Source organism: Paramacrobiotus metropolitanus, unplaced genomic scaffold (genome assembly GCF_019649055.1).
Source record: "Paramacrobiotus metropolitanus isolate TYO unplaced genomic scaffold, Prichtersi_v1.0 Parri_scaffold0000140, whole genome shotgun sequence".
Classification (NCBI taxonomy): Eukaryota; Metazoa; Tardigrada; class Eutardigrada; order Parachela; family Macrobiotidae; genus Paramacrobiotus; species Paramacrobiotus metropolitanus.
The window spans coordinates 133,631-158,979 of record NW_026570360.1 but is presented as its reverse complement, the minus strand read 5'-3'; the positions used below and the strand labels follow the sequence as shown (position 1 = coordinate 158,979).

General features: G+C 42.9%; 6 protein-coding genes across 12 annotated transcripts; 2 read left to right on the top strand and 4 right to left on the bottom strand.

The window, feature by feature from the left end:
• Positions 1-2: 2 nt before the first annotated feature.
• LOC129599233 (uncharacterized) lies at positions 3-4,458 on the bottom strand. Its single transcript, XM_055497413.1, is given in 9 exon segments — positions 3-1,030; positions 1,276-1,448; positions 1,560-1,785; positions 1,857-2,024; positions 2,135-2,196; positions 2,199-2,421; positions 2,641-3,143; positions 3,358-3,680; positions 4,197-4,458. Coding segments are annotated over 8 exon segments (1,992 nt in total). The 5' UTR covers positions 3,482-3,680; positions 4,197-4,458; the 3' UTR covers positions 3-517.
• An 891-nt stretch (positions 4,459-5,349) lies between these two features.
• LOC129599205 (cleavage stimulation factor subunit 3-like) lies at positions 5,350-10,466 on the top strand. The gene is given in 6 exon segments (XM_055497366.1): positions 5,350-5,770; positions 6,190-6,954; positions 8,503-8,679; positions 8,767-9,354; positions 9,529-10,058; positions 10,060-10,466. Coding segments are annotated over 6 exon segments (2,175 nt in total). The 5' UTR covers positions 5,350-5,755; the 3' UTR covers positions 10,160-10,466.
• Positions 10,467-10,493: 27 nt separating this feature from the next.
• Positions 10,494-13,323, bottom strand: LOC129599229 (uncharacterized). The gene is made up of 4 exons (XM_055497405.1): positions 13,081-13,323; positions 12,724-12,940; positions 11,538-12,587; positions 10,494-11,233 (listed from the first exon to the last, which is right to left on the bottom strand). The coding sequence occupies exons 2-4, from the start codon at positions 12,893-12,895 to the stop codon at positions 10,686-10,688; spliced, it is 1,770 nt and encodes a 589-aa protein (XP_055353380.1). The 5' UTR covers positions 12,896-12,940; positions 13,081-13,323; the 3' UTR covers positions 10,494-10,685.
• Positions 13,324-13,498: 175 nt separating this feature from the next.
• LOC129599206 (peroxisomal ATPase PEX6-like) lies at positions 13,499-20,756 on the top strand. Of its 7 annotated transcripts, none has more exons than XM_055497369.1 (11): positions 13,499-14,116; positions 14,248-15,059; positions 15,175-15,386; positions 15,618-15,799; positions 15,866-15,962; positions 16,049-16,316; positions 16,380-16,605; positions 16,887-17,095; positions 17,261-18,039; positions 18,225-18,308; positions 18,435-18,498. In XM_055497369.1, the coding sequence occupies exons 2-9, from the start codon at positions 14,288-14,290 to the stop codon at positions 17,356-17,358; spliced, it is 2,064 nt and encodes a 687-aa protein (XP_055353344.1). In that variant the 5' UTR covers positions 13,499-14,116; positions 14,248-14,287; the 3' UTR covers positions 17,359-18,039; positions 18,225-18,308; positions 18,435-18,498. The 7 variants fall into 7 exon arrangements, with proteins under 7 accessions (XP_055353344.1, XP_055353345.1, XP_055353342.1 ...); XM_055497370.1 differs by having other exon boundaries at positions 17,261-18,044; XM_055497367.1 differs by having other exon boundaries at positions 18,225-18,318; positions 18,435-18,490.
• On the bottom strand, positions 20,434-22,062 carry LOC129599208 (ATP synthase subunit delta, mitochondrial-like). Its single transcript, XM_055497376.1, has 4 exons — positions 21,782-22,062; positions 21,557-21,710; positions 21,265-21,353; positions 20,434-20,811 (listed from the first exon to the last, which is right to left on the bottom strand). Exons 1-4 carry the CDS (start codon positions 21,809-21,811, stop codon positions 20,689-20,691), a joined length of 396 nt encoding a protein of 131 aa, XP_055353351.1. The 5' UTR covers positions 21,812-22,062; the 3' UTR covers positions 20,434-20,688.
• Positions 22,063-22,586: 524 nt separating this feature from the next.
• LOC129599207 (ubiquitin-conjugating enzyme E2 B-like) lies at positions 22,587-25,089 on the bottom strand. The gene is made up of 3 exons (XM_055497375.1): positions 24,078-25,089; positions 23,816-23,872; positions 22,587-23,209 (listed from the first exon to the last, which is right to left on the bottom strand). Exons 1-3 carry the CDS (start codon positions 24,317-24,319, stop codon positions 22,960-22,962), a joined length of 549 nt encoding a protein of 182 aa, XP_055353350.1. The 5' UTR covers positions 24,320-25,089; the 3' UTR covers positions 22,587-22,959.
• Between the last annotated feature and the right edge of the window lie 260 nt (positions 25,090-25,349).

Below are 25,349 nucleotides of genomic sequence, written 5' to 3'. Positions count from 1 at the left end.
TGTTTTCATTCTATTGAATTCGTAGTTCGTACAGTACAATAAAATTCTATAATACTCCTTCCCACGGAAAGCGGCAGGGACTCTTCACAAACATTCAGTCTGCTCACAGTGAATACTTTCTATCAACGTTTATAATTTCAAAAACGAAAAGAAAATTTTAGCCAACTGGTAATAAAGGTAAGTACATCAAGTAAATATCTATATATCTATCTATGTATAAGTATAACCACAACGACCCCATGCAGTACCAAAACAATCGCTCCGTATTACCGTGCACATCTAAAGAATGCAAAATGTAAGAACTTTAAGCCAGTAGAAATTTTACCAAAGTCAACAACTTGTCAACGAAGCTGAAAGCTCTACCAAAAAAGTAAAAACCTTTCTTACAAAGTAGATCTTTCAGAAATGTCTAAACAAATTCTTTCGAGAAAAATCCCCTATCGCACTGAGCTGCGCAAAGAAGTCACCGACAAGATCTGGCACAATATAGAGTTAATTCAAAGCGGATCGGAACTATTTAACCGTCATCACTGTCGCTGCTAGTACTAGAGTCATCGTCGTCCATTTCGTCATCACTGTCATCGGAATCCGAATAGTTCCCCAATGCCAGCAACGGCAGGATTGCTGGAGCATAATCAAAAGCACCCACCGCATGCATTGCCATCGCCACCATTGGGCCATCCAACCCGAAACCGTACAACGGTTCATCATCGTCCGAATCATCACTGCTGGAGATGCCCATAATCTGAATGGGATTAGCTTGTTGATCAATATCACTGGAATCGGAATCCGAGAAGCCAACATCCACGTCTGATCCCGATAAATCAGAGTCCGAGTCATTCATCATATGGTTGAACAGGAACGGATCGAATGCCATCACATTATTCCCTTCATGAAGACGTCCACCACAAGGTCCATCGTTGAAGTGAGTGTACGGATTACCACGCGGTAAGGCTTGACCACACAGCCAGCAGAAATATGTGCGGCACCCTTTCGCCGTGCACGTGATTTTGTTACATCCATCAGTTTTCTGAAAATTAACAACGCCTAACCATGTGACAAAGTTTTACACTTGTGCTCACAAACAAATATCATAGGAGACACGTAAGTAATCGGCCGATTGGTCTGCGGTTGCGCCTCATCTTCCTGTTTTTGTCGTCCATTGTAGTTAGTCGATTTAAAGAACTCAAGATTCTTAATGTAGCCTGTACATAGGAGTGACCCCGTAGAAGTACTCCGTAGAAGAAGTAGCTATTTACCGCCTGCAGCACTTACCTGAATCGGCGTTTTACATTTCGGACACGGTTTAGCATTTTTCGCAATCCACTCTTCTGACTCAGCGTCTTCCAGTGCAAACTTAATATTGTCCATGCCATACTGACGTTCCAAATCTTTCTTTTCCCGAGATGTACCGTTTTGGTAGCGCTCACGGATTTCCCGTTTTTGGTCTACATGGCCGGTACATAAAAAGCGCGGTAAGGTTATAAATTTCACTATTTCTCAAAAGGTGCATGCAATTATAAAGGCGAGAAATATTTCAATGATTTCATAGTCCTCACCAAACGATAAACATGGTGTGTGCGGATGCGGATTGGCTTTACATAGACAGCAGAACTGGTGACGGCAAGACAGGCAAATCACCTCTCGTGAACCGTTGGGATCCAGCTCCATTGGCATATTACAAGTAACTTTCGGACAGCGAACAAACGTTGGGCCGTCCACAGTATTATCTGTGGTCAGATCGCAGTAACGTCGGAAAGCGTCGCGATCAACTACCGATTTTACCTAAAAATGCGAGCACATTTACCGAATCATCGCCATAGTCTACACTGAAAACAATCTGCTTCGCTTATTACACTTTCCGTCTTCGCCGGAACGGCGCAATCTTCCGCCAAGCACTGCAGCTCCTTTACGCGATTTTCTTTAATTTTCAATTCAAAATCCTGTTTAACACAGGCCTGGCAGAAGGAATGATGGCAGCCGAAGATAACCGCATTCATAACGGATTTATGGTCAAAACAGATCTGTCAAAAATGAAAACCTAACGTTATTTTAAGGCATACAAATGTTAGTGGTAGGCCATTTACAGCTGCACGCGACTGGCACCGAATCGCATTGATATACTTCCGCTTACCGCACAATCGAACGCTTTAGTAATCTTTGTCGTGGAGCATTTAGCAATAGCCTCCCTCTGAGTTTCACATTTAAAAACAGCTGACGGATGAGCTCAATATCATCGAATATCAAATAATGGGGTTGCGTTTTAGCCACATGGGGATCACAGTAGGTTACACATCGTCGAATCAAGATTCCACTAAACTCGATGCCATTCTTTTCCAACCAGTTCAACGCTGTCTGGAAAGGCTCATCACCCATGTCCGCCTTAAAAACTTTCGTCATCTCCGACCGCAGGCGATTTAGCTAAAAGACAACAACGGAAATAAATAAATGCCAACGCCAATTAAGATAACAGAAAATTAAGATAACAGAAAATTAACCATAAAACGAGTGAAGAAAAGATGCGCTAAGTTTGTTTTTCTGTTGAGTAGAGGAAACATTACTGGTTTTCATATGCTAAAAGTTCTGTTTTCCTCGCGTTTCATCCAAAAGTTTGCGTAAGGAAAACCATCCTTTTCGTACATTAGTTTTGTTCATCCACGAACAATGAACACTGATTTTGAAGGTGTTGGTGGAAAACTCCAACTGCGCTCGGACAGGGGGGAAGTATTTCAGTTCCTTAACAGTTTCTGGAGCAGTCTGATGAGTCAACAGCACAAGCGAGAAGGAGCGAGCACGGGCATCCAGGATAGGATTGACGCTAACAGCAACCGTAGTTCCTGCGGAGCCGCGGTCCATCACCTTCACCCCAAAACCATTTTCCTCGTCGCCGTACTTGGCCTTCAAAGTGGGGATCTCAGCAGCACAGCGCTGTCCCAGAGTTGGACGGCTAGAAGCCAGTGGTTGTTTGGGCAGCCGCGAACGAGTGAAATGACTGGGACCGGCCCCACTGGTAGCTTCATTGTGATTTTCTTCTTCCACAACGACAACTGAATGCCTTTTCTTTTTGGCTTCCCCTTTCTCATTCAGCGATGAGTTCGTGCGCTTTAGCTGTGAGTTCTCCGGTAACTTCGTCTGCAGCCGAGCTACGAAAAAAAAGTACAGCTGCGGGAGAAAGAAACCAAAACCACAAACTCAAATCAAAATTCCAGTACGAGTGCAATAGTCTCAATTTAGCAAATTATTTAGATTCTGATTTATAAAAAGAATAAGGACGACATCGAGTACAGTACTAAAATATGAAAGTCTGTTGTCTTACTGACTCTTACAACTTATTTCTGACTTAGTGTCACATTATACCGTTCGGCTTTCGCTGACGATTGCTTCTGCGCAAAGGCGTGGGCTCAGGAAGATTTTCGTCGTCTTCGTCACTGCTGAGATTCACCGTTGTGACATTATGAGCAGCCAGTCGTTGACGCGGCATGGTTCGTTAATTTGCAAGGAATCACCAAATCAGGAAATCGCCAGATACCCGCTATCACTCAACAAAGCTATTGTTTTACTCACGAAGGTAGTGTTCAAAATTTAGAATTCGCAAGTAAGAGCAAATGAACAATCTGCGATTAGCCAGTGTCGATGAAATGTCGATGAGGAGAACCGAAATAATGCCAATTCAGGTTAATCTGTAAAAATTACGAAGGGTACTCAGCGTCAGCATAAGACGGCCATTACAACCCTATCCCCATTGGAGACCGCTCACCGGATGCGTACGTCAAGTCTAAATGTCACAACACTCCAAATGCACACTTTTTTTATAAAATACTGAACAGGTATAACGAAAACATACATGAGATTATTAAGAGGTACTCAGGTACTATCGAAAGAATCAAAGTATCTTCGGAAAAAGCTTTTGAAACGCTACTCTACATCAAACTTCATACTGCTAGAATTACACAAACGCTACTGGTCATTACTTATTTCGCCCCGCTTTAACAGCTAAATCAATATGGTAAAGTTTCAAAGAAGGTGTTTTCCCGAAATCTGGAAGGCAACTGACACCAGGTACAAACAAGTTCACAACACGAGAAACTCACCAGCTGATCTCATTGAGGAACCACAACAAACACACACACAAGGAAAGCAACTTAGAACTAAACTTACTAGGCAACTGGAAATCGACTACAGCATTCACGACTTACCAGGGCTTCCGTTGTTAAAGTCCCCAAATAATGAAATCTGCAGAAGAAGATACAAATTTAAAGTGAAAAAACCTATCAATGGCAGCAAATTTTGGAAAATGGGACAGATTTGAAATTCCGATCGCTGCGATAGATCAGCAAGACTTCTGAATGCGGAAAGCAAGACAGCAAAACCGTCTGGACTTATTTTAACGGTTTGTAGTGGTTTGAGAAATGACGTCAGAACCATTTATATGTGCCGGTGGCCCGGTGCTTCCAGCCTCCCACCACCGAGATTCCGCCACTACCATATCACCTCAAGCACGAATTTCCATTGCCCTAGTTCCATTTTACTGTACTGTACTGCAATGGCAACTTCTAAGCTGCCCCTAGTGGGTTGGGTTACACACCCGTACCACGATAAAAGGTTCGATGGTTCGTCGGTTAATTACCCAGATCTTAAAAGTTAAGTAAATCACAATCTTACGTAACGCGCGAATTCAGGAACATCATCATCAATTTAATCAGAATCAGAGCAAGTGCAAGGGCAAGAGCAAGAACATGTGGGAAAGTCAACCGTCTGCCGGTCAAGGCAGCGTGAGCACGTCTACTGATTTCACATTTAGAAAAGTCAGAACATCTCAGAATTCTTCGTAACCGATAACATGGATTCACAATTCTACTGAGATAGGCGGTACATCTGTTTCCGGTTGAGTTGTTACCAATGACAATCTGTAGAACATGATTCTACGGCTATAGTACTCTTTTAAGTTTTAATATTCTCATTGTCAGACTCAGTTCTTAACTTCTCACACAACGGTGTGGTAGTCCGTAGTCCATTAGGATTCACAACATACAGGTGATACAACAATATAATTATACGATTTAAACATCGCTCTTTGTTTTCCCGATATCAAGTGCTTTTGTTTATTTCCCATTTGGTTTGCTTTCGTGCGAGAGCATAATTATCATAAATTATTTAGGCTAATAGGGTTTATAACTTTATAGTAGTGTTTAACGTTTAATAGGTTACAGCTTTACCAAAAGCCTAAAAGTTAAGTCCAATGGAATCGGCGTAATCGGTAATTCCAATAAAATTTCGACCGATAAGTACAGCACGAGCTCCATTGCGGGCGCCGAGCGCGTGGCTTATTTTTTTTTAGTACAAGCTGAGCACAGGTGCATTTTGTTTCCTGACACCAGCGAACTGAAATTTTACCCCGATTCGATTTTAGTGTAGGAGATTGTAAAATTTTTTCTAAAATCTAAAGTCTGTTTTACAGCTTGCCAAAATGTTTATTTTCCAGAAAACAATGTGATCGGGATTCTTGGGAGACCTATAAGCAAACTCTTTTAAATGACGCGAACACTGGGAAGACAGGGAGACTTGGAAAATCAGCTGCGTTCTTGTTACGACGATTTTAGTGTGTTTCTTTTGAATCCTAACATTTCTTCCAAAACGGTGCCTTATTCGACTTACTGTAACGCTGCTTCTTAAAATACCGAATCTGATGTTTCTCTGCATGTAAGCCTTGGATTTAAGTCTGCCAGGACTGGGAGAAAAGCTCGAAGAACTGCAGATGGGGTCGTCAGAGGTACTGGAATTTTGCAACTTTTCGAACTAAGTATTAAATAATTCAGTTTAATTGATTTACTAACTGTAAAGTGTAAATTATGTAAATACAGTAAAATGCAAGTAATTATGTAGATCTTTGAAAGCGTTTGTTAGCGAAACAGTTTAATTAAGTTAGTCTTCAAACATTGTCTGTGTGCTAATGTGATTCATATTACATAATACATAATTCATATGTGCTAGTAGTTGCTACCAAGTAATTATTTGAATTAGCAATTTAACAGGCAGGTAATAATGGATTATATCGCAGTATTTATTGTTAGTTTCCTTTTGGGTCGATTTGCCCGATAACAGGCTACGATGAGCAGTTTAGAACTTAATTTAGAGTGCTCAAAATTACGCGAATTGCATTTCTCAGTTTTGTTTTGTTCTCCGATGCAGTATCGTCGTTTCCCGCGTCCTCCGGACAGTGTGAATGTCCTTCAAGGAGATCGTCATCTATCGGAATGGGTGGCTAAGATCGAGACACGCCTGCAAGTCAATCCGCACGATGCAGAAGGTTGGTTCGCGTTGGCTCGCGACGCTCAGACTCGTCCCATTGAGCAGATGCGCCAGTTCTGGGAGCGTTCTGTTTCACATTTTCCTACTCATCCCTATTTTTGGATGTTGTACATTGACCAAGAAATTAAAAGCAGCTACCATGACGAAGCTGAGCGTTTGTTTGAACGTTGTTTGAATAAGATTCCCTCCATCGAGCTTAATCGTTTGCACGTAAGATACGTAATGCAGACTAAGCCACCGGTTAATGCGTCCAATCGCGAAAAAATCTCCGATGCCTACGCGAAGGCAGTTGAAAGGGTTGGTTTGGATATTGATGCGGCATCCTTGTACCTGGAATATATTAGGTTTTTGAGGGATTGCGAAGCAGTGGGCAGCTATGCCGAACAACAGCGTGGCTTCGCCATTAGGAAGGTTTTCCAGCAAGCGGTGGCGGTTCCGTTGAATAACATTGAAATGATGTGGAAAGAATACTGCCATTTTGAGCAAGAATTTCAGGCTCATTTAGCAGAAAAAATCACTGCGGAACGCAGCCGCGAATACACGACAGCCAAGAAAAATGTTAAGATATTGGAATCCATTATGCGCACTCTGCGGCGAGATAAACTTCCGTCTCCGCCTCGTACGTTAAATGAAGAGCGCCATCAGGTACTAAATACTACTGTATTTGGTTTCTGGCTTCTTCCCAGGTCGATCGTATAATTTATTTAATCATATTAATCTTACAGAATCTGCGCTGTGAACAGTTACTAATAGTAGTTACCGTAGTCCACATTCATTCAGTAGAATCATGCTGCAGGCAAATATTGTGAAATGATCCTGAGTTTCCGTCGTTCCGACCAGGACACGAAGATCTGTTACTCAACCGGGAAAATGGTCTGCGATTCTTAGAAATTTCTTGATTTCTCGATGAAACGTATTATCAGTTTTATCACCATAGAAAGCTGAATATATTGTAAAGGGATTGTGTTAGCACTTACAATACTACGAGTAGTATTTAAATGAGTAACCAGAATTTCCCGTAAAACGCAGAATTTCCCGTACTAGTAATCGTAATATGTGGTAGTTCTATTATATGGTTTTGATTCCTGACAAAATCCAAAGTGCCTCTCGACTGACAATGAGTTTCGCATACGACGAAAATAATTGCAGTCTGAAGATATCGAAACGGTTTCCAGTTTTCCACAGGATCCGTATGCTCATTCAATAGCACACGATGTACATAAATACCGCGATATTGGGAACTGCGTTCCCGATTAGCTGAACTCTGCTTAAATGCGACTTTGAGTACCACCGAGCACTATTAAAATCAGGCACGCAGCGGTCCTCATCGGTCAGTGGTGGTCACCATGAGTCCATGCCCAGTGTGTTGAATTTCAGATATTTTTTTAAAAACACTCCACATGTTTAAAACGGTAAAGGAGACCACTACACAGTACCAGGACGGAACATAAGTACCTTATTTCCATTAAAACTCTGCATATACAATATACATGCGTCGACAGACTGGCTGTGTTTCTATTGTCTTACGCGCATTCAGACTACAAAATATTTTTCTGATCGGGTAGTTATTTTACACAATGGAAATTTTATTTAAAGACCGGTAACAGGCAACTATTGACTGTTTATAATCTTCCGTATACCATAGTACGTAATTAAAGTGTGGCAAAGATTTGGTGGGATACTGGTCAATGGTCAGCTGTGGTTTCTATCACTGTTTCTATCACTGTGAGTGTTGCTTGTACCCGTAGATGGTCAGTATTAAAACCTCATAATTCTGGAATCATGTTAGGATCCGTCCTTCTTTAAAAGTTTACGAGCAGTTATTAGACATTAGTTTTTCCAACTACAAGTTCGACGAAATATGGACCTTCTCAATTAAGTCATCAAAAGTTAAACTTGGATACAAACTGCTAACAAGCAAAAGTTAACCTTGGATACAAACAGTAATGTTAAGTTACTGGATCTCAGCGCAGATTACTTAACCATAAGAAGGATATTTGCTTATCGTTATTCGTTAAAACAAGTATGTACAATACAGAAATACGGATAAGTACATATGCATAACTGTACTTGCCAGCATAAACCTTATGGTATTTCTGCATTTCATATTTAATACGTTTTCAACCTGGGAAGAATTTCAAGCTGTAAAAAATCTGTTGGCTAAGCATTGCAGTTAACACATAATTCTGCTAGATTGAAAATTGGAAGAAATGGCTGACATTCGAGCGGTCGAATTCGTTACTGCTCGACGATGCCAACCGAGTAGCAAAACGTATTGCATACGTATACGAGAACTCACTGATGTGCATGCCCTACCGGATCGACATGTGGCTGGAAACAGCTGCGCACTACCGAGACTGGTCGGAAAAGGTGAGTGACTCCCAGTCCCGGTCGACACATATTCTTGACTGAAATACCGATATTCGGATGTTGATAACATGAAATGCATGTAAACAGGCAATTGTCAGAGGTGACCAGTCAACCGCCCGGGATGTTTTGAATGCGGCGATCTCCTGCCTGGAGAGAGCCATCACATTGTATCCCGACCGTCCACTATTCTACCTTGTCGTTGCCGACATTGAGGAATACCGAAAAAACAACAAAGGTGCCAAGAAAATGTACGAACGCTGCTTGGAGAAGGTCAAGGACACCGACAATCCCACGCTGCCCTATATCCACTACATGTTGTTCACACGGCGCACGGAAGGCATTCAGTCGGCGCGGATTATATTCGGCCGAGCACGCCAAGATCCACGCATTACGCAGCAGATATTTGTGGCATCCGCATTGATGGAGTTCTTTTGCACGAAAGAGAAGGAAGTAGCCTTGAAAATCTCGGAATTGGGCATGAAGAAGTATGCCGTTAATGGGCAGTATGCGAAGATTTACTTAGACTTCCTCATGATGCAAAATGAACATAACAACGCCAAGCTGTTGGTGGAAAAAGCACTGAAACTGGACTCCCTGACTGTCCAGGAAAAACTGCTGATTGCGGGCAAAAGTCTGGATTATGAGGCGTTGTTGGGCGATTACGACAGTATTCAGGTATGAATATTTGTAACTGTGAAACTTTATTAAATTTTGATAAACCTTCAAGTTAATGACCTTTATAAAAATAAGGAGTTGAAGTGGGGTTCGCAATGCACTTTGATCGCTGAAGGTAGTAAATTACCACCTTACGCTTGGAATCAAGTTCAATAAATGAACCGCTTATTGTAGAAATGCGATAAATCGCGCATGGATTTATTAAATCAGCTGCAGCTTCCCTCGTCGACTTCGCTAATCGGATCGTGCATGGTTGGTCACTGGAACTACATGGATCTGATGCCGCTGACCGAGAGTGATTTGACCAATATGGACTACTTTGAGAATCGTGATGCCACCGGCGTATGCAAACCGTCCCCGTTTGCCTTATATAAAGGTAAAGTCGAAGAAACCACGACAGCCATCAAAGACCGGATGATCATGCCGGATCTGTCAGCCATGATTCCATTCAAACCCCGATCGCAGAACCGCGGATATCTAGCCGTGCGGGGCGGTGATTATGCCTTACCGGAAAGCCTGGAAAGTCTGAAACGTTTCCTCCCGCCTCCAGAGAGCTTTGCCGGGCCGTTCCCCGACTTGGATCAGATTATACGGTTGGTGCTGGAAGAAGGTCCCAAGTCGTCGGTGGAGCTGCAGAGAGCGGTGGACGGGATCGATCCGGGTATTCGACTGGTATCCGAGGTTATCGACACCGCCAGTGAAATAGGAAGAAAAGAACAAAACCGAAGTGGACGCTGACAGGCGGCTTGTGTCCGACATATATCGTTCCCGGTTGGCGAAAAAGATGAAAATGGAAGCTGAATAAACCGACAGTTGGGCGTATGCGGTGACGCTATTTTATAAAGGAATACATGGTTTTTCGTAGTTTGTGGTTCCGCTGTCGGAGTCGCTCTTTGATAATCATTTAGGGCGCTTATACAGTATGCCGAACTTCATAGTTGGGCTTTTGATGGAATAGGATGCAGATATGCGGTCTTGTTACGGGCTTTACATTTATTGTATGTTATGGTTTGTAAACGTTCACGATTTTTCCACAAACTTTTATGTTAGCAATGTTAGCTACGACACGAACGGTATAAATTCCGCGGTGTAATAAAGCTCACGGGAACTGATCTAACGCCGGGTTACTGACTGCAAAATTTAATTTATTCGCTTTGTCCACTTCACAGAGCAAAGTACGTAGAAACCGCAGTTTTTCCTAAAACTGCAATTGCGCAAAAATTTGACTGTTTCATACCGTTTTGCACAATATCGTTTCAAATCTTGCTTCTCAAATAGAATCACAAATCGCCAGACATGCTGCACTGCTCCTGTAGTAAATTTCTGTGGAATCACGCAGGCTGTGCTTGGGGTCGATTTTCTTTAACGTTAGAGAATTCGTTTTGCACTAGCGTATCAATGTACTCATCGATAGCATCACGCACACCACTATAGACCTGCTCCAGTAGATCCTTAGTACGCTTATCAAGATCATTTCGCTTCCGTGTTTTCTCTTTCCTCTTCTCCTCGCCTGCATACGTGGGAACGGTGTGTAGCTCACGTCGTGACCGGACGGCATTACTACGCTCCTGCAAAGCGTAATCGTGCCGAACTCCGGCCGTTCGGTGAGCCTCTTCGTGGTGCTTTTTCATCAGTTCCTTTGCCGGTAACGGCGGGAGCTTGGCAGGTTTACAAACTATCGGGGTTACGGTGCGGGAGGTATCCCCTTCTTCCGGTTCGGGTGTTCCCGTCAGTTCCTGTTTCTTGAGCTTTAGTTGCTTCAGCTCTTCAACCAGCTTTTGTTGTTGTACGTCGATAGATTGGATCAATTCATGTACATCCGCAAGATCTTTAGTGGTGGATGCGCTGTTATGCACGCTTTTCGTTTCAGTGATTTCGGCTAAGGGAAAAAAAGCAAAAAAAAATTATTATCATCTGCCCGCATTACTGTACTTTTGTATTATGGTGCAGGCAACATTCACTGAAATAGAGTTAAAGTGCTTACTAAAAAAATATTTTTGCAAATTAAACCAACGTGTGCAGTCAGTATGCTGTCATGTACTGTACTTGTACGGGTACATTAAAATTTTATTAAACCGGCCCGCTGCTATCCGTGTTATGATTATTAATATCCAATTTCAATCGATCCTTCGTTTTCTATTCCTAATAAAGTGTCACACATAACGCTAAAAAGTTAAGTACCTAGAGCTGTAGGCGGCGGTTCCCCTTGTGGCAGTGTTTTCGCGCAGCTTTATCCATGCTGCCTGGCTTCACCGGTTTAGGGTCAGATGCGGAGACACGATGCGTTCGAGGGTCGAGGTGTTTCGAGAGCGTCGGATCGCGTGCTCCTCTGGATTTTCCCAGTCGGTTAGCCTCCGCTACGCCCTTTGCGATTTCCACCAGTGGTTTATGTGGAACATAAATAATTTGCTGCGGTTTGATGTATTTTACTTTAGTGACATAGTTTTTTTCGTAATACGGCTGACGGGAAACGTGCGGCGGTACCACTTCCGGGGACTTTGGGCGCTGATCCGGTCGGATCTTCTTGTCCCACCGGCGAATGCGCCCTTCAATCCAGTCCAACCTGGTCTGATTCTTAGCCGCTATTTTGCGTCGCTTCTCCCGACGGTCTTCGGCGATCAGCGTCTCCACTCGCTGTAGTTCCTCTTGCAGCCAATCGTAGAAAGGCGGATTGACCTGCCGCAGGCAGCGCTGCTTGAGATCGTCCTGGGCCTGGATGCGCCGGCGTTTCTCCTTCCATCGATTCAGGAAGACCATTTTCCGTGGCCTCCGCAGGATATAATACTGATCCAGCCGCTTAATCATATCTTCCAGCCACTGGCGTTGGTGGTCAGTGATGCTGGTGTATCGGAAATTGTGTTTATTTATGTATCGCTTCAACGCTCTCACCGCCGCGTAGATGCGCTTATCGGACCACAGATTATCGCGTGTCTTAATAAAATCAATCTGATCTGTCACGCAGGCCTTTATCTGAAGGTATTTTGCCATGCTTTTCGATTTCAGTGTGTGCCGGACTTCCGGTGTCCATGATTCATCACATGCTGGGTCAGCGGCATGTGTTGCTCTACTGGAACGAGTAGTGTTCAGATTGCTGATACTCCTGCCCATACTGCGGTATTTTGTGGGGCGGATGAATACTGACGGAACAAGTTTCGGGATCCGCGATCGCTCCACATCGTCATAGACAGTGTTTTTGTAGAAACTTGGCACACTCGCCGTACCCCGAAGGACTTCTGTAATTACATACCGAAAAACATTACAGCACAACGCTGAATTATTAAGAAAATGTAAGTAAGCTAACACGGTGTCACTGCTATCGTGTAAATACAGTAAGTAGTGATATATCGTTACAAGAGTCAAGAAACATACCCGAAAGTCGCGAGTCGGCCGGAACATTTAAAGCTGAAGGAACAGGGTAAACGATTTCCGGTACAGCGTTTTGCTGAGCAATTTGCACGCGAGCGATTTGCGCTTCGTGTTCCAAACGCTCAGGACTGATCACGCTGAAATCTCCAGAGCTTTCCCCGTTTTCAGACGACATTTTGCTGGTGAAAACTCCAAGCAAGGGTTTAAAATTAAATCACAACTGCAAACCATCAAATAGTTTTGGATTTTAAAGTACCCGGCAGCGATAACCTTTTCAAAACCGATTAACAGCTAAGCAATACTGGAAGCATGGAAGTCTTCGTTGACTGTTTAAATGGTGCGTTGCAGTAAGCTGAATACCTGTCTCACAGTTAGGAATTTCACCACATTTTCGCACAATGGTTTCTCGCTTGGACGAAAGTCCAAATGGGTTCTACAATACTACAAAACCAATCCGTATTTTACTTCCCGGTCAATTGAGCGTCCAAATATTATTACAAGTTGCAGAGATATTGCTCGAGCGCATCAAATGGCAAAATAAAAAATTTTGCTCTTCTAAGTTGTCAGATTAGTCGACGTAAATGCATGTTTCTACGGAAATCATCCTTATTTTACCTATGTACCACCGTGCCACCGTATCGATTAGTAGATCCCGTGCCCGTGAGATGTGGATGCACGCGATGCAAGCATACGAATACCGTTCACAGCCACAGCATGAGAACAGGAACTGCAGCTTACTAGCTGGTAAGTTATGTAGATTTCTAGTAGCAATCAGAAATAGCAGCGTTGTAATAATAAGCACTAAAAAGTAATTACTGCATAATTGCATTGCGGTAATCAAAATCACGGTAAAATAATGAGATCTATCATTTATGTATACTTCTATTGGTACAGACTTATATATGGCCAGAACTTTTTTCTTGCCAGAGCAGGTCCACTTCTTTTTGCATTTAAAACACGAAGAGCTCGTGGTCAACTGAACTGCTGCTAGAGGAAGGTTGCCATATACTCTGGCCGATTAACCCTACAGGCTATTAGGCTAACGACAGTAAAAAACCAAAACAAAGCAAGGTTGCGCTCAATGGCGCTCACATGCCTCTGTCAATAGAAAGTTTGCCAAGGTAGGAAACTTCTTCCTTGCTTTCGGAGTGGCGAACGTTCGTGTTGGTAAAGACAATTGCTGAGCGGTCAAGAAAGTGTGGGCCCAGTTACGATTATGGGAGCAGATGGATTCCTGTTGGAGTTGTTGGAGTTAGAAAACCATTTTCTTATGAATTCGCCGGACTGCGCAAGAAGGATCAGTGGAACACCACGTTCGTTCATGAATCCATCTTCGAAACCCTCGGTCTTCGAGGGCCCCACATGGAGATGGGGATTTTGTGCATTGCTTTGCATGGTAAGGTACGGCTGCTCGGTCCACTATGGAGAATCGTCCGAACTGACACAAATGTTGTCGCAGACGCGGTGCAGTGCTTGTCGCCATCGCTAGCTGACGGAGAAATCATAATTTATTGCGCGCTTTTGTAGGGTTCGAGTGGATAGTTGTTTGGCCACAGAAGAAAAGCGCATGATCGAGTTACGAGCATTTAAGACTACTTTCATGGAGCAACACGGTTCCAAGATCGACGGTTCACAAACATTGCGCGTGAGTCCGCTGGTATGGTTCAACTGGAACGGCGCAAGCGCACACCGGCTCCACGATACTGTCAGAGTAAATGCCGTTGCGGAGCACGAACAACCGAAGCATTTCCAAACCGCCCGATTTTCCTGTGTGCGCTCTTCGGGCAATCTGGACGGTGCGGAGCGCTGGTATCCACATTTAAAGTCGCTCTTTGAGACACCGAGATTGTTAAAAAAAGGTGATACCGTATGTTGCAACGTATCGCACTATCTTCCGGTTATGCAGCGTGGATCCGACATAATTTATTTCCGTCTTGTGGACACGGAGCCGGAGACCATGGTACATGGACTTGTTGAAGTGGATAAAACTTTCTTGTTTATCGTTGGCTTTATGGGATCGTATGTTCCGCTGGCGATGGAGCACTTCTACAGCGACCATCCGCAAAAGCCGCTAAAGCACACTGTTGCAGAACTGGGGCTGGAGAAAGATTTAACAACTCTGCTGGAAGTGTTAAGAACGTTTTCTTCAAAGAATCTCAAAAATCCTCCAACGGTTTCGGTCTTGTTAAGTGGCGAGCCGGCGTGCGGCAAACGCATTTTATGCTATACTGCAGCTCTGCGTTTACACATGCAGGTTTTTGAAATCAACGTTGTTCGAGATACTTTTGCCGACACGATTGCGGCGACCGAGTCTCGGATCCAGCATAAATTTGAAAAGGGTAATTTCGATACACGTCATGTATGCTTTACTTCATATTTTGGTTTACAGATTAAAGTAATCGGATTTACAGAATTTCGGCTTAAGCAGTATTTTAATGTTATTCGTTGTTACAGCGTCGCTCTGTGCGCCGTGTGTCATACTCCTGTCTCATTTGGAGTTTTTTCGAAAAAGTAAGCATGAACCTCGTTTATGGCAAGCCTTGCATCGTGCAATTAAGGATGCTACGTGTGCCAAACGAGATTATCCGGTTATTGTCATTGGCACTTGCATTGGACCCCCTAGTCATGAGTTGGAAGATTTGTTTTCTGTGATTTTGGAAGTTAAGGTATTTTTTGTTAATTACCGTTGACGTGTAGTTTGCTTGTTATTGTTCAGTGATAGGAATATCATATTAGGGCGGTTCACTTAACCAATGAGATATCATATTTGATGTTTTATAGTTATTAAATGAAGTATCGAAATTCATGGCTTTATGCTCGCAGGTTTTTGCTAGGAATTCTTAGTAGTGAGTATGCAGTTCATCGTAGCAGCAATAAGCAGTTGTCTTGTTTGTTAGGGCCTGGTGACTTCCAGAGTGCCTTCTTTAAATAGGTCACTCGCTGGCAGTTTGCATAATGCCGCCGCGGAACTGAATTATGACGGTTTGGTCAGTGCCTCACACCACTGGGACTTTGGTGATGTTATTTCCCTGTTAGAGTCGGCTGAATTTCAGGCATATTCCCGCTGTGTAGATCAGAGGTACGCGAGACGGCGAGAGCAGTAGGTTTCATCCTCTGCTTTTGTTAGCGTTCGACTGCTTTGTAGAAATACCCAGGAACAAAGCAGATCGTTGAAACAGGCTGATTTTATGAATGGTTTGCATGAACAAGAGGCGGCTTTTGGACAGCACTTTCAGTTGAAGGTGAGCCACTGTTCCTACTCAGTGTTTTTTTTGCGCTGGAATATATACTGTATTATCAGTCTGCGCGTTTTCTTGTGACTCTGCAGACGCCGGTGACCACGTGGACCGATATTGGCGGCCTGGAAGACGCCAAGCTAGAATTACTGCGGTTGATTGAACTTCCGATGCGGTGCCAGCAAATCGTGGACAGTGGCCTGCAGAGATTTGGTGTACTGTTATGCGGACCCCCTGGAAACGGGAAAACCTTATTGGCCAAAGCCGTGGCGAATCAGTGCTCGTTGAATTTCATCAGTGTGAAAGGTCCTGAACTGATCAACATGTATGTGGGGCAGAGCGAAGAAAATATTCGCACAAGTAGGTGGCTTGTGAAACCTGTGCATAAATGGTATCTAGGTTTATATTCAAAAATTTTTGCAGCATTTGATCGTGCAAGAAAAACTGCTCCTAGTTTGATCTTTTTTGATGAGCTGGACAGTATAGTTCCGGCACGGGGTCGAACAGGCGATTCTGGCGGCGTGATTGATCGAGTGGTGTCTCAGATGATGACGGAAATGGATGGATTGACTAGGCACACGCAAGTGTTCGTTTTGGGAGCTACAAATCGTCCGGATCTCATCGATCCAGCCTTGCTGCGGCCCGGAAGGTGACAAAATTAAATAATGAAAGAAGTTAGATCTAATTTTAAATTGACTTTCGCAGGACTTATACGTGTTTGCTGTTGCAGTTCTGAGGATAGAATATGTAATGTATTACCAGTTACCTACTCCTCGCCTTTTAGTAACTTGGTGTCTTTACTTTGTTCAGGAAGTTTATTTTTTTACGTTAAACTTTTAAATTTTTGAACTAGTTATTCGAATAGCGAATGAAGCGTTTAGTCTTATAAAACGCTGCAGTTACTTACTTATGTTGTTTTTTCACTTGCAGGTTTGACCGGATTATTCAGATTGGTAACCCAACCACATCAAAGCACCGTTTACAGATTTTAAAGGCAATAACTCGCAAATGCAGTTTGGACAAATCAGACCTTCTCGAGCATGTGGAACGAAGGCTTGAGTCTGACATCTCAGGTGCTGATATTTATGCCGTTTGCGCAGATGCCGCTTTGTTTGCGATGCAGCGGTTGGTGTCTTCCGGTAAGCACTTAATTACTGTGCTCCCACTTTCGATCGTCTGGAACTTTGAATTATAATTTAATCACGCATAGATTCTGCCCTGTGTGCAGTGTGAATCAGCTAATTTAATAAGGAGTTTAATTATAAACATTTAGGTCTCTGCTCCTCTGTAAGCTTTTTCTTCAGGGATCACCGATGCGGAACTGGTCATTACGAATGATGATTTTGATAAGGCCATCGAGCGGAGTCTTTGTACGCAAAATGTAAACGTGACCAAAGGATAGCCCTGAATCGGCTCGTACTGTAGTACGATACTGAATCGGCTAGTTTCACTTGCTCATCTTGTGCCCTGCATTGAAGCATTTGTGATAATCGTACTTCCTTGACAATGAGATTTGGATGAGTATGGTTTCAAATTCGGGTTTTGTCTCTTCATAGTTGTCTGTATGTCTTCCGGTGCGTACAAGCCAAAGATTGTCAGTTTAAAAGTATTTTCTGTGCGAAAATCTCGCATATTTCAGTGTTTACGTCCTTTGATTGCTACTCGTACACAAACTGCATTTCAAACTGACCAGTATGTAATGAACTACGAAGCGAAACCACAACAAGAGAAATGCTCAGAAATCACAACCGACCAAGTCAGAGTAGACCGCCAAACGAAGCAGCTGGAAGAGACTCGACGGTGAGACTGATGGTGAGCAGTGCTTTAATTCGAATTTCCGATTGGCCGTAATAGCTGAATCGAACTGAACCATCATAAGCAAGAAAATGCCCTTCAAGACTGAAGTTATGGAAAACGTCTCCGTTACCTCAGGTGTGCTGACTCTTTGATGAATGTTTTGGAAATACTGAATATATACTTACTCGAATGATTTTCGATGGTTGTTTGCGTCTTAGCGATATAAAATGTTGTAAATTAAAATCAATATGGAAGGATGCTCCTGCTGTCTGGCCCAAAAGATTTGGTAAGGTATGTAACGATTAGTTTCGGTAATCATTACAAATAGCAATCTGACTAGAGCCTCTTACAAAGCGTCATTTTCTGGAGTGAACTCGCTGAACTAATAAATGTTTAATTGTTTACGTTTAATTTAGAGTTTTTATGTGCTGTTATTAGTTATATTAAAATTTTTATGTGGTTTTGTTTCAGATTTTTTGGGGTAGTTTCCTTGCTACGGTGATGGAGTACTGTTAGAGGGGAATAACCAGCTTCTTGTGTCATTTCCAGCCTTAGGTGCATTTTGGTAATGCATACATGAAATCTGATACAGATGCTGACGAATTCAGCTGGTTTATACAGCGCTGTTATTTCGGTGCCTGTAATATCGCATTGATTAATTACGTTAAGGCGTTTTTGCAGGTCGTATTAGTGGCATTTGTGTGGATTAATTAACCGACAAAGCGCGGTAGAAATTAGATGCCCACTCAGCAGTCGTCGCGAGCGGAGGTTGCTAATGGTCTACTTGATCATGGGATGCTGTTTGCTGCACATCGGAGTCGCACTATCACCCACAGAATGGAGTCCGTTACGCATGCGCTGGTGCACAGCAGCTACACGTCGGCCTCAGCGCAGCTGGCCGACGACATCGACGATGATTTCGATGAGCCCACGAAGCTGAGGATCGACGACGGATCGGATGGATCCTCCGACACCTGGTCCTCATCGCTGGCTGTGATTGGGGAACTCAGGAACCCTGTGGACAGAAGCTCAGCACTGAAACGATCAGCCAGTAGAAACTGCTATCCTGATTTAACGCTGCATTCAAAAAGAGTTAGTTTCCGATATTTAACCGACTGATTTAGTTTTATTCTAATTACCACGAAGTGGCGCAATGACTACTTATGACGGCGGCAGACGGGCAGGATGCATGAGTCATTCATTACGTGTTACGTAATTTGCGTTGTTTTACTGTTATTTAAATTTAGCTTTTTCTGAGTTGATAATTAATATGTAGACTTATTGTAGTTTAAATCAATTACTTCATTAGGATTGGCGTTTAGGTCTGTGGTTGCTGTATCGAAGCGTATTTTAGGTGTCTCTTTCCCATGTTGCTCAAGACTCAAAACGGAGCGATTTCCCGCAGATTGTGTCGGACAAAGAGCTGTTCTTGTCCTTCTACGATAAACGGGAAACCCCTGGCACGAAGATAAATAACGTGGACACTGCTCAAGCGCGGAGCGTCGACAATGGATGTCCATCGTGTCCTGCTGGTGATAATACAGATTCCAATGCGGATCCTGTCAAGAAAGATGACACTGTGTCCAACAGTTCTCTTGCTGCTTCGTGTTCGCGATGTCATCGACCGGAATGTGATTGCGAAAGCAAATTGTCCCCATCGGCAGACAATCCGATCGTGGATCCGGAACCGCCCAAGGAGGACTACGACATCCCGCCTGGTTTGGGCAATCAGGATCTCCCGGCGCTGATGCAGCATTTGACTGAAGAAGAGCGAAAACTGTTTACTGATTTATTTGACAGTGTGATGGACTTTTCCCTTCAGGACTTACTACGGGAAGAAATGGATGAAGGTCATCGTCCGCTGGAGCCCACTCCAGAGGGCCTGGACCTGATGACTAACAGCTGGGAAGATGTCTTTCAGAACCCGTACGATTACATGCTCCATACGACAGACAGTTGTCCTAACTGTGGACGGCAGATAACGCTCAGTCGCATGGCACCGCATATCGTCAGTCGCTGTGGTGAATCTCGATCTGTGGAAGAGCGGACCAAACGACTGGGAAAGAATAAGAACGGACTGGTGTCGATGCGCTCCACTAGGAGCACCACCAAGGATGCATCGGATGCTGCGCTGTATGGTGCCATGCAACCGAGCTCTTCATCGTCCACCCCGTTGGACGACCGAGATGACTCCAGTGATGTGGAGATCTTGGATGATATTCCCGCTCCACTACCGATTCCACCCGTGTCCAGTGTGTATAAACCAATTGGATTTCCTGTTGGCTCGCGTATCGCGTCCATTTCTGAAAAGCTTCTCCGCTCAAAACGCCAGACCAGCCTTAGTCCAGAATTCATCGCTCAAAAGAAGGTCAAGTTAAAAAAAGGAGAGAACGTGGTTGATGATGGAGATGATTCGTTCGATGACGAAGATTAGTTTAAAGTTAATTGTTATCTCGTTAACGAATGACTCTGTTGTTTGCGTGCATGCGCAGCCTGCAGTTCTTTCAAACGTGCGACCAAACTGAACTGTTTTTAGTGATAACAAACAGCCATTACCTGCTGTGCTGACGTTTAAATTATTTTTCACCGGTGAGATTTTTTTATTGTCTCTGTTAGTTGTCGCGCCGTTTATCCTTTTGATCTCGTTCGTTTGACTTTTAATGATGATGTGCTCTGCAGCTTTTTGGTTGCACATTTTTATTGGCAGCACTGGAAAAACAGTTAGTTCATCAAATATTTCGTTTCGTCACTTTCGAGTAGAGCGCTCAACAGTCAAATACAGTGCGCATATGCTAGACCAACGCACCAACATCCCGAAAACGAATCCGAAGTATTCAGTGAACACACCATACACCACAATTCACACTGCGCAAGAACGATTCACAAATAAAATTTTAACGCGAAGTATCTTTTGCATAGTACACAGATATGTAAGTTATTCCGTTGCTTTAACAAGTGCTTCAAAGGTCTCCACTTCAATGCTGGCTTCCGCTTTCGCTACATCTCCCGAAGCGGAACTTAACCGGCCCTGGGCTTCTGCCAGTCCATCTCTTGCAGCCTGCAATTGAGTCGAGCACTGTACTTACAATTTTCAACTCATTGTCAGAATACCTCACATGTAACTTATGAATAAAAATATTTTACTACTTACAGAGAGGTGCTTATTTACTGTAACTACTTACAAATTACATTGCGAAAGTTACGTACTGTATAGTTTCCATCTAGCCTCACTGTCAGTTTAAGCCTCATAAACGCAACTCAGGGAAACAATTAAACAGAATTCATTTTAAAATATCTGAGACAACCGCAAATTGAAATAAAAGATTAAAAAATTACCCTAAAACACTTTTAAATTTAATAACGTAAAGTTTGGACGATACACTGCTTGGACACAATACCATGAGCATAAAATCAGTATTTGCAGTTGAAAATGAGAAAGATCTTCAGCAACTGCGAGATATCTTTTCAACTTGGCTTACGAATACGAAAAACAGCTACACAAAACACAAACCTGGCGATCAAGAGACTCAACAGGAACAGCCTCTTCTGCTAATATCTGAACAGTGGAGTCGTCGTTCACCGTAACTGTTCCGCTGCTCACTGAAAAATCACAAGCAAAACGCTGAAATAAGGAGAAATGTGGTTACTACTGCCTACTTCCTATCCTGATTATGATCCAAGCTAGTACAAAAATTACACTTCCTTCGTGCATCGTGCACAACTGCACACTGTATTGCAGCATCCACTGCACATTGCAAACCCAGCAAGAAGACATTTCATAATAACCTGCACAACCAGCTCACCAAAGAATTTTTTGGAAGTTCCATCTTCTTCGAAGACATTGATAACTCCAGGTTTCAGGACTGCAAGCATGGGCACATGGTGTGCTAGGATACCGAAGTTACCACTCATGGATGGAACGTCTATTTGTTTCGCGTTCACTTCATTATAGAAAACCTGCGAATCAGTGAGCAAGTAAGTTACAGCGAGATTTTACAACAAGGATTTTATTAACATAATGAAGTAACCTGGCCAGGAGAAGCAAACGTAAATTTCATCTGGTTCCAGGAGGCTGATGTGGATAAATTCGAAGAGCACCGGTTTGGCTGGACGCTAAACGGCACATCAATCTGAAATTATTCACAAGGGCCATTATGCACTCCTTAGGGAACAGCAGACAAACTGGCGATGCGAGATCCAGAAAGTTTTCTTCGAATAAGATACACCCAGCATCAAATCACTTTTTCTTTTTCAAAGTTTTCCCGCACGGTGACGCAAAACTAAGAGAAAATGTTGTTAATGTTACTTGATTTGGGCGTGCGAAACAGCCCTGAAGAAGTAGTACAGAGTACAGACAGTCAAGCTATAAGCCCTAAGAGCACTAAGACGACTTCTCACGCCTGTAGGCGGTGGCTCGTTAGACGCCAAGTGGATTTTTCGTGTTGTAGCAGTAATTATAGTACTAAATACTGTACCTGCACACTACTTCGCGACGCGACACCGAGAAAAGCCCATACGCTATGATAATAATTATCGGGCTGCATAATCCAAAAAAATCAGATCTTGAATTCAATGTTTAATTTATTTTCGAAATTTAACAGTGGCTGGAAGTTACAGAATTTGATGTTTTCTTAAAAAAGCCTTTCATACAAAAAATAATCAACGCAACTTTAAAGACAATGAAGCAGCGACCATTTAAAAAAAAACTTCTTAACGAAAAATTTTGAAAACTTAAGTAAACGAGAACACCCTTCACGCACTGCAAGTGGTTCACCTGGCTGAATACTGAAGATTTTTCGTGTTATCAAATTCCAGCCATTCATAAAGTGCGAGCCAGAAATCTTTTCGTTTATTCTAACAAGCGGTGCATAATTATATAGTACTTAACATAACGAAAGAATTATGTGTATTTGGAACAATCTTTTGAATAGGTTAGAGTTGAAGAACACAATGAAAGCGCCAAACAAAGCCAAATGCAGCTGCAAGCGGGACAGTGACTGGACGTTGCAGCTGTCAAAAAAACAAAATATCCTTTTTACAGAAAGCAGATTATAATCGCCAGACGACGACGCAATAGGACAAAATAAGCACATCTTCCGCCGTTCCACCTAATGTACGCAGCGTGATCAGCAACTTGAGTGCCCAAATGAGATGTCAAAGGTACTGTGATCAGGTCAAAGCCATCACGGCAGTATATTATTCGCAACTATGGAGCATTTTCCTCTCCAGTTTCATTAGAGGCATCTTCTTTGGACGACTGACCCTGCTGCTCCTCGCCTTCCGCATCCAGCCAGGATTCTTCTACGATGGCAGCAACCCGCTTCTCGTATTCTCTTCGATCGGTCTGGTAAAGCTGAGCCGCCAGACTGTTCGCTGGACTGTTGGGATTCGGTGCGTCTAACAGGGACTGAATACTCGTCAGTACGCTCGCCACATCGTAGCTTGGACTCCATCGACTAAAACGTGAAAAGCAGTGCTACAACGACCTATGCCACTCGTGTAATGATGTACAGTACTGTGCCGGATAATTAAGAACGTCGTCCGTGTCCATCTACCTGTGTGCCACTAACGCCTTATTCGAATCAGAAAACAACAAATTAAGTAACTGCAAAGGTTAGCAGATATTTCTCCAACCCGATTCTCTACTCCACAAGTACATTCCAGTCTTAACATCACAGTCATCATACCACATAATTACCGAAAAGCGGCCAGTGCAAAAACAGAAGCTGCATGCTGCAGCATGCACATGGAAATTTACCCACACTTTAGAAACGAGGAAAGAAACTGTAATCAATAGTCTATATCTGCTACAACAATGTAAAAATGTTCGCAATAGCAAAACGAAACTGTCATTAATCAAGGAGAAAAGGTAAGATGTCTCCATTTAAAAACACGGACTTGTAGTTAGATAAAAAGAAATAAAATAATGCCAGGTGAATTGTTTATTTTTGAATTGTTGATCACTAATCTTAATGGCCAAAATTCCAGAACCACGACTTCAGATGACATAATAGAAAAGCCTATAAAAACTATTAAAGCGCCAAAACTCTGCAGACTCTCACCTGTTGAGAAGATCCAGGCAAATCGATCCATCCGCGTAAACGTTGGGGTGAAACATTCTGCAAGAAGATTGTTCCAACAGTCTAATCAGGAGAGAAGTGTTCTAACTCTAGCAATGGGAGGTTTAAAAGCGTTTACGGTAAAAGTTTATTCCTCAGCCAGCCAAGGCGGTGGTGGCCAAGGTGGTGGTTTACTTACCATGATGCAGAAAATAATACTAGAGTAGTAAATTAAGTAAAGCAAAACACGCTAAACGACACCAACCTGGACAAGAATCGAACTTTAGGGGGTTTGTTGGGATAATCTTCAGTAAACTCCATGACTAATTTGAAAGTCCCATCTTCGAAAGGGGTTCCCTGAGGTCCAAAAATAATGCAATTCCACGAGAGCAGATTCATTTCGTTTGGTGCGCCAGACACTCCAGTTGGAGGATCTTCCTGCAGTTTCTTAAAATCTCGCAACAATCTCCGACGAGCAGGCGTCGAAGATGAAGTCGTTGCTGCCATTGAAAGACGGGGGAAAATAGTACAGCCTAGACAAGTGGAAGATTTCCCAGTATGTCCTCTTTTCTTCCCTCACTTGAGTCGCTAAGAAACAATGGTTCGGAATATTTCGATGATGATCACAGCTGACTGGCCGATTCCTGGATTCCGTAGTGGTTCAATAACAAACAAATGTATACACACAGTCATATATTAAACTGACTGTATCAGCAGATCGAACGGGCCTGCAGGCTCCACACTGACTGAAAACGTGTGCTATACTCGAATAACAAGCTCGAGTGTGAAATTGGCAGCACAAGGTACGCACTAAATAGGTCCTTGTAGATTTATACAGGAAGGCAGAGAATTACGGATGTAGATTAAATACCATTAAGTACGAAAACCGAGCACCAGTAGGGGCACATCAAGATGTACAATAATATATCCCCAAATAACACAAGCAGACAGGATGACTTATAAATTATCGTAAGCTTTACTTATTAGACCAGAAATCCCTATTGTGCCAATCCCTAATCATCAACTGACTGACTTGTGAGTCCACGTCTGGTGGTTCTAGCAACTTCAAGGATAATTCACACTTTGCAATAAATACCAACCACCAGTGTGCAATCTACCCAACTAGCAAGCAATAATAAGTATATCGAAATCACAAAACGATGCTTAGGAATATGGCATTTTCCTGAAATTGAACAATTTATTAACGATGAAAAACTATAAAAATCAACGTATCGTTCGCGAAAAACTTCTTATGAGCTGAATGAGCATGAATTAACCGCAGATCTGTGTCATCGCGCGGATGCGACGTAAGCGAGGATACGTAAGAATCAATGGTCTGGACTTTGGAATGAGTCATGAGTTATCACGTTGACGACGTCAAAGCCGGAAATCTAACGTAAAACAAAAATTTTTTTTGTTTGAGTACAAATTTATCAATTAAATTTTTTTGTTCATAATATGGCCTGACGGCCATAAAATTTTTTTTGCTATGTTTTTGTTGTTTATGCACTGCACTGCATAATCTGCATTGAACTTA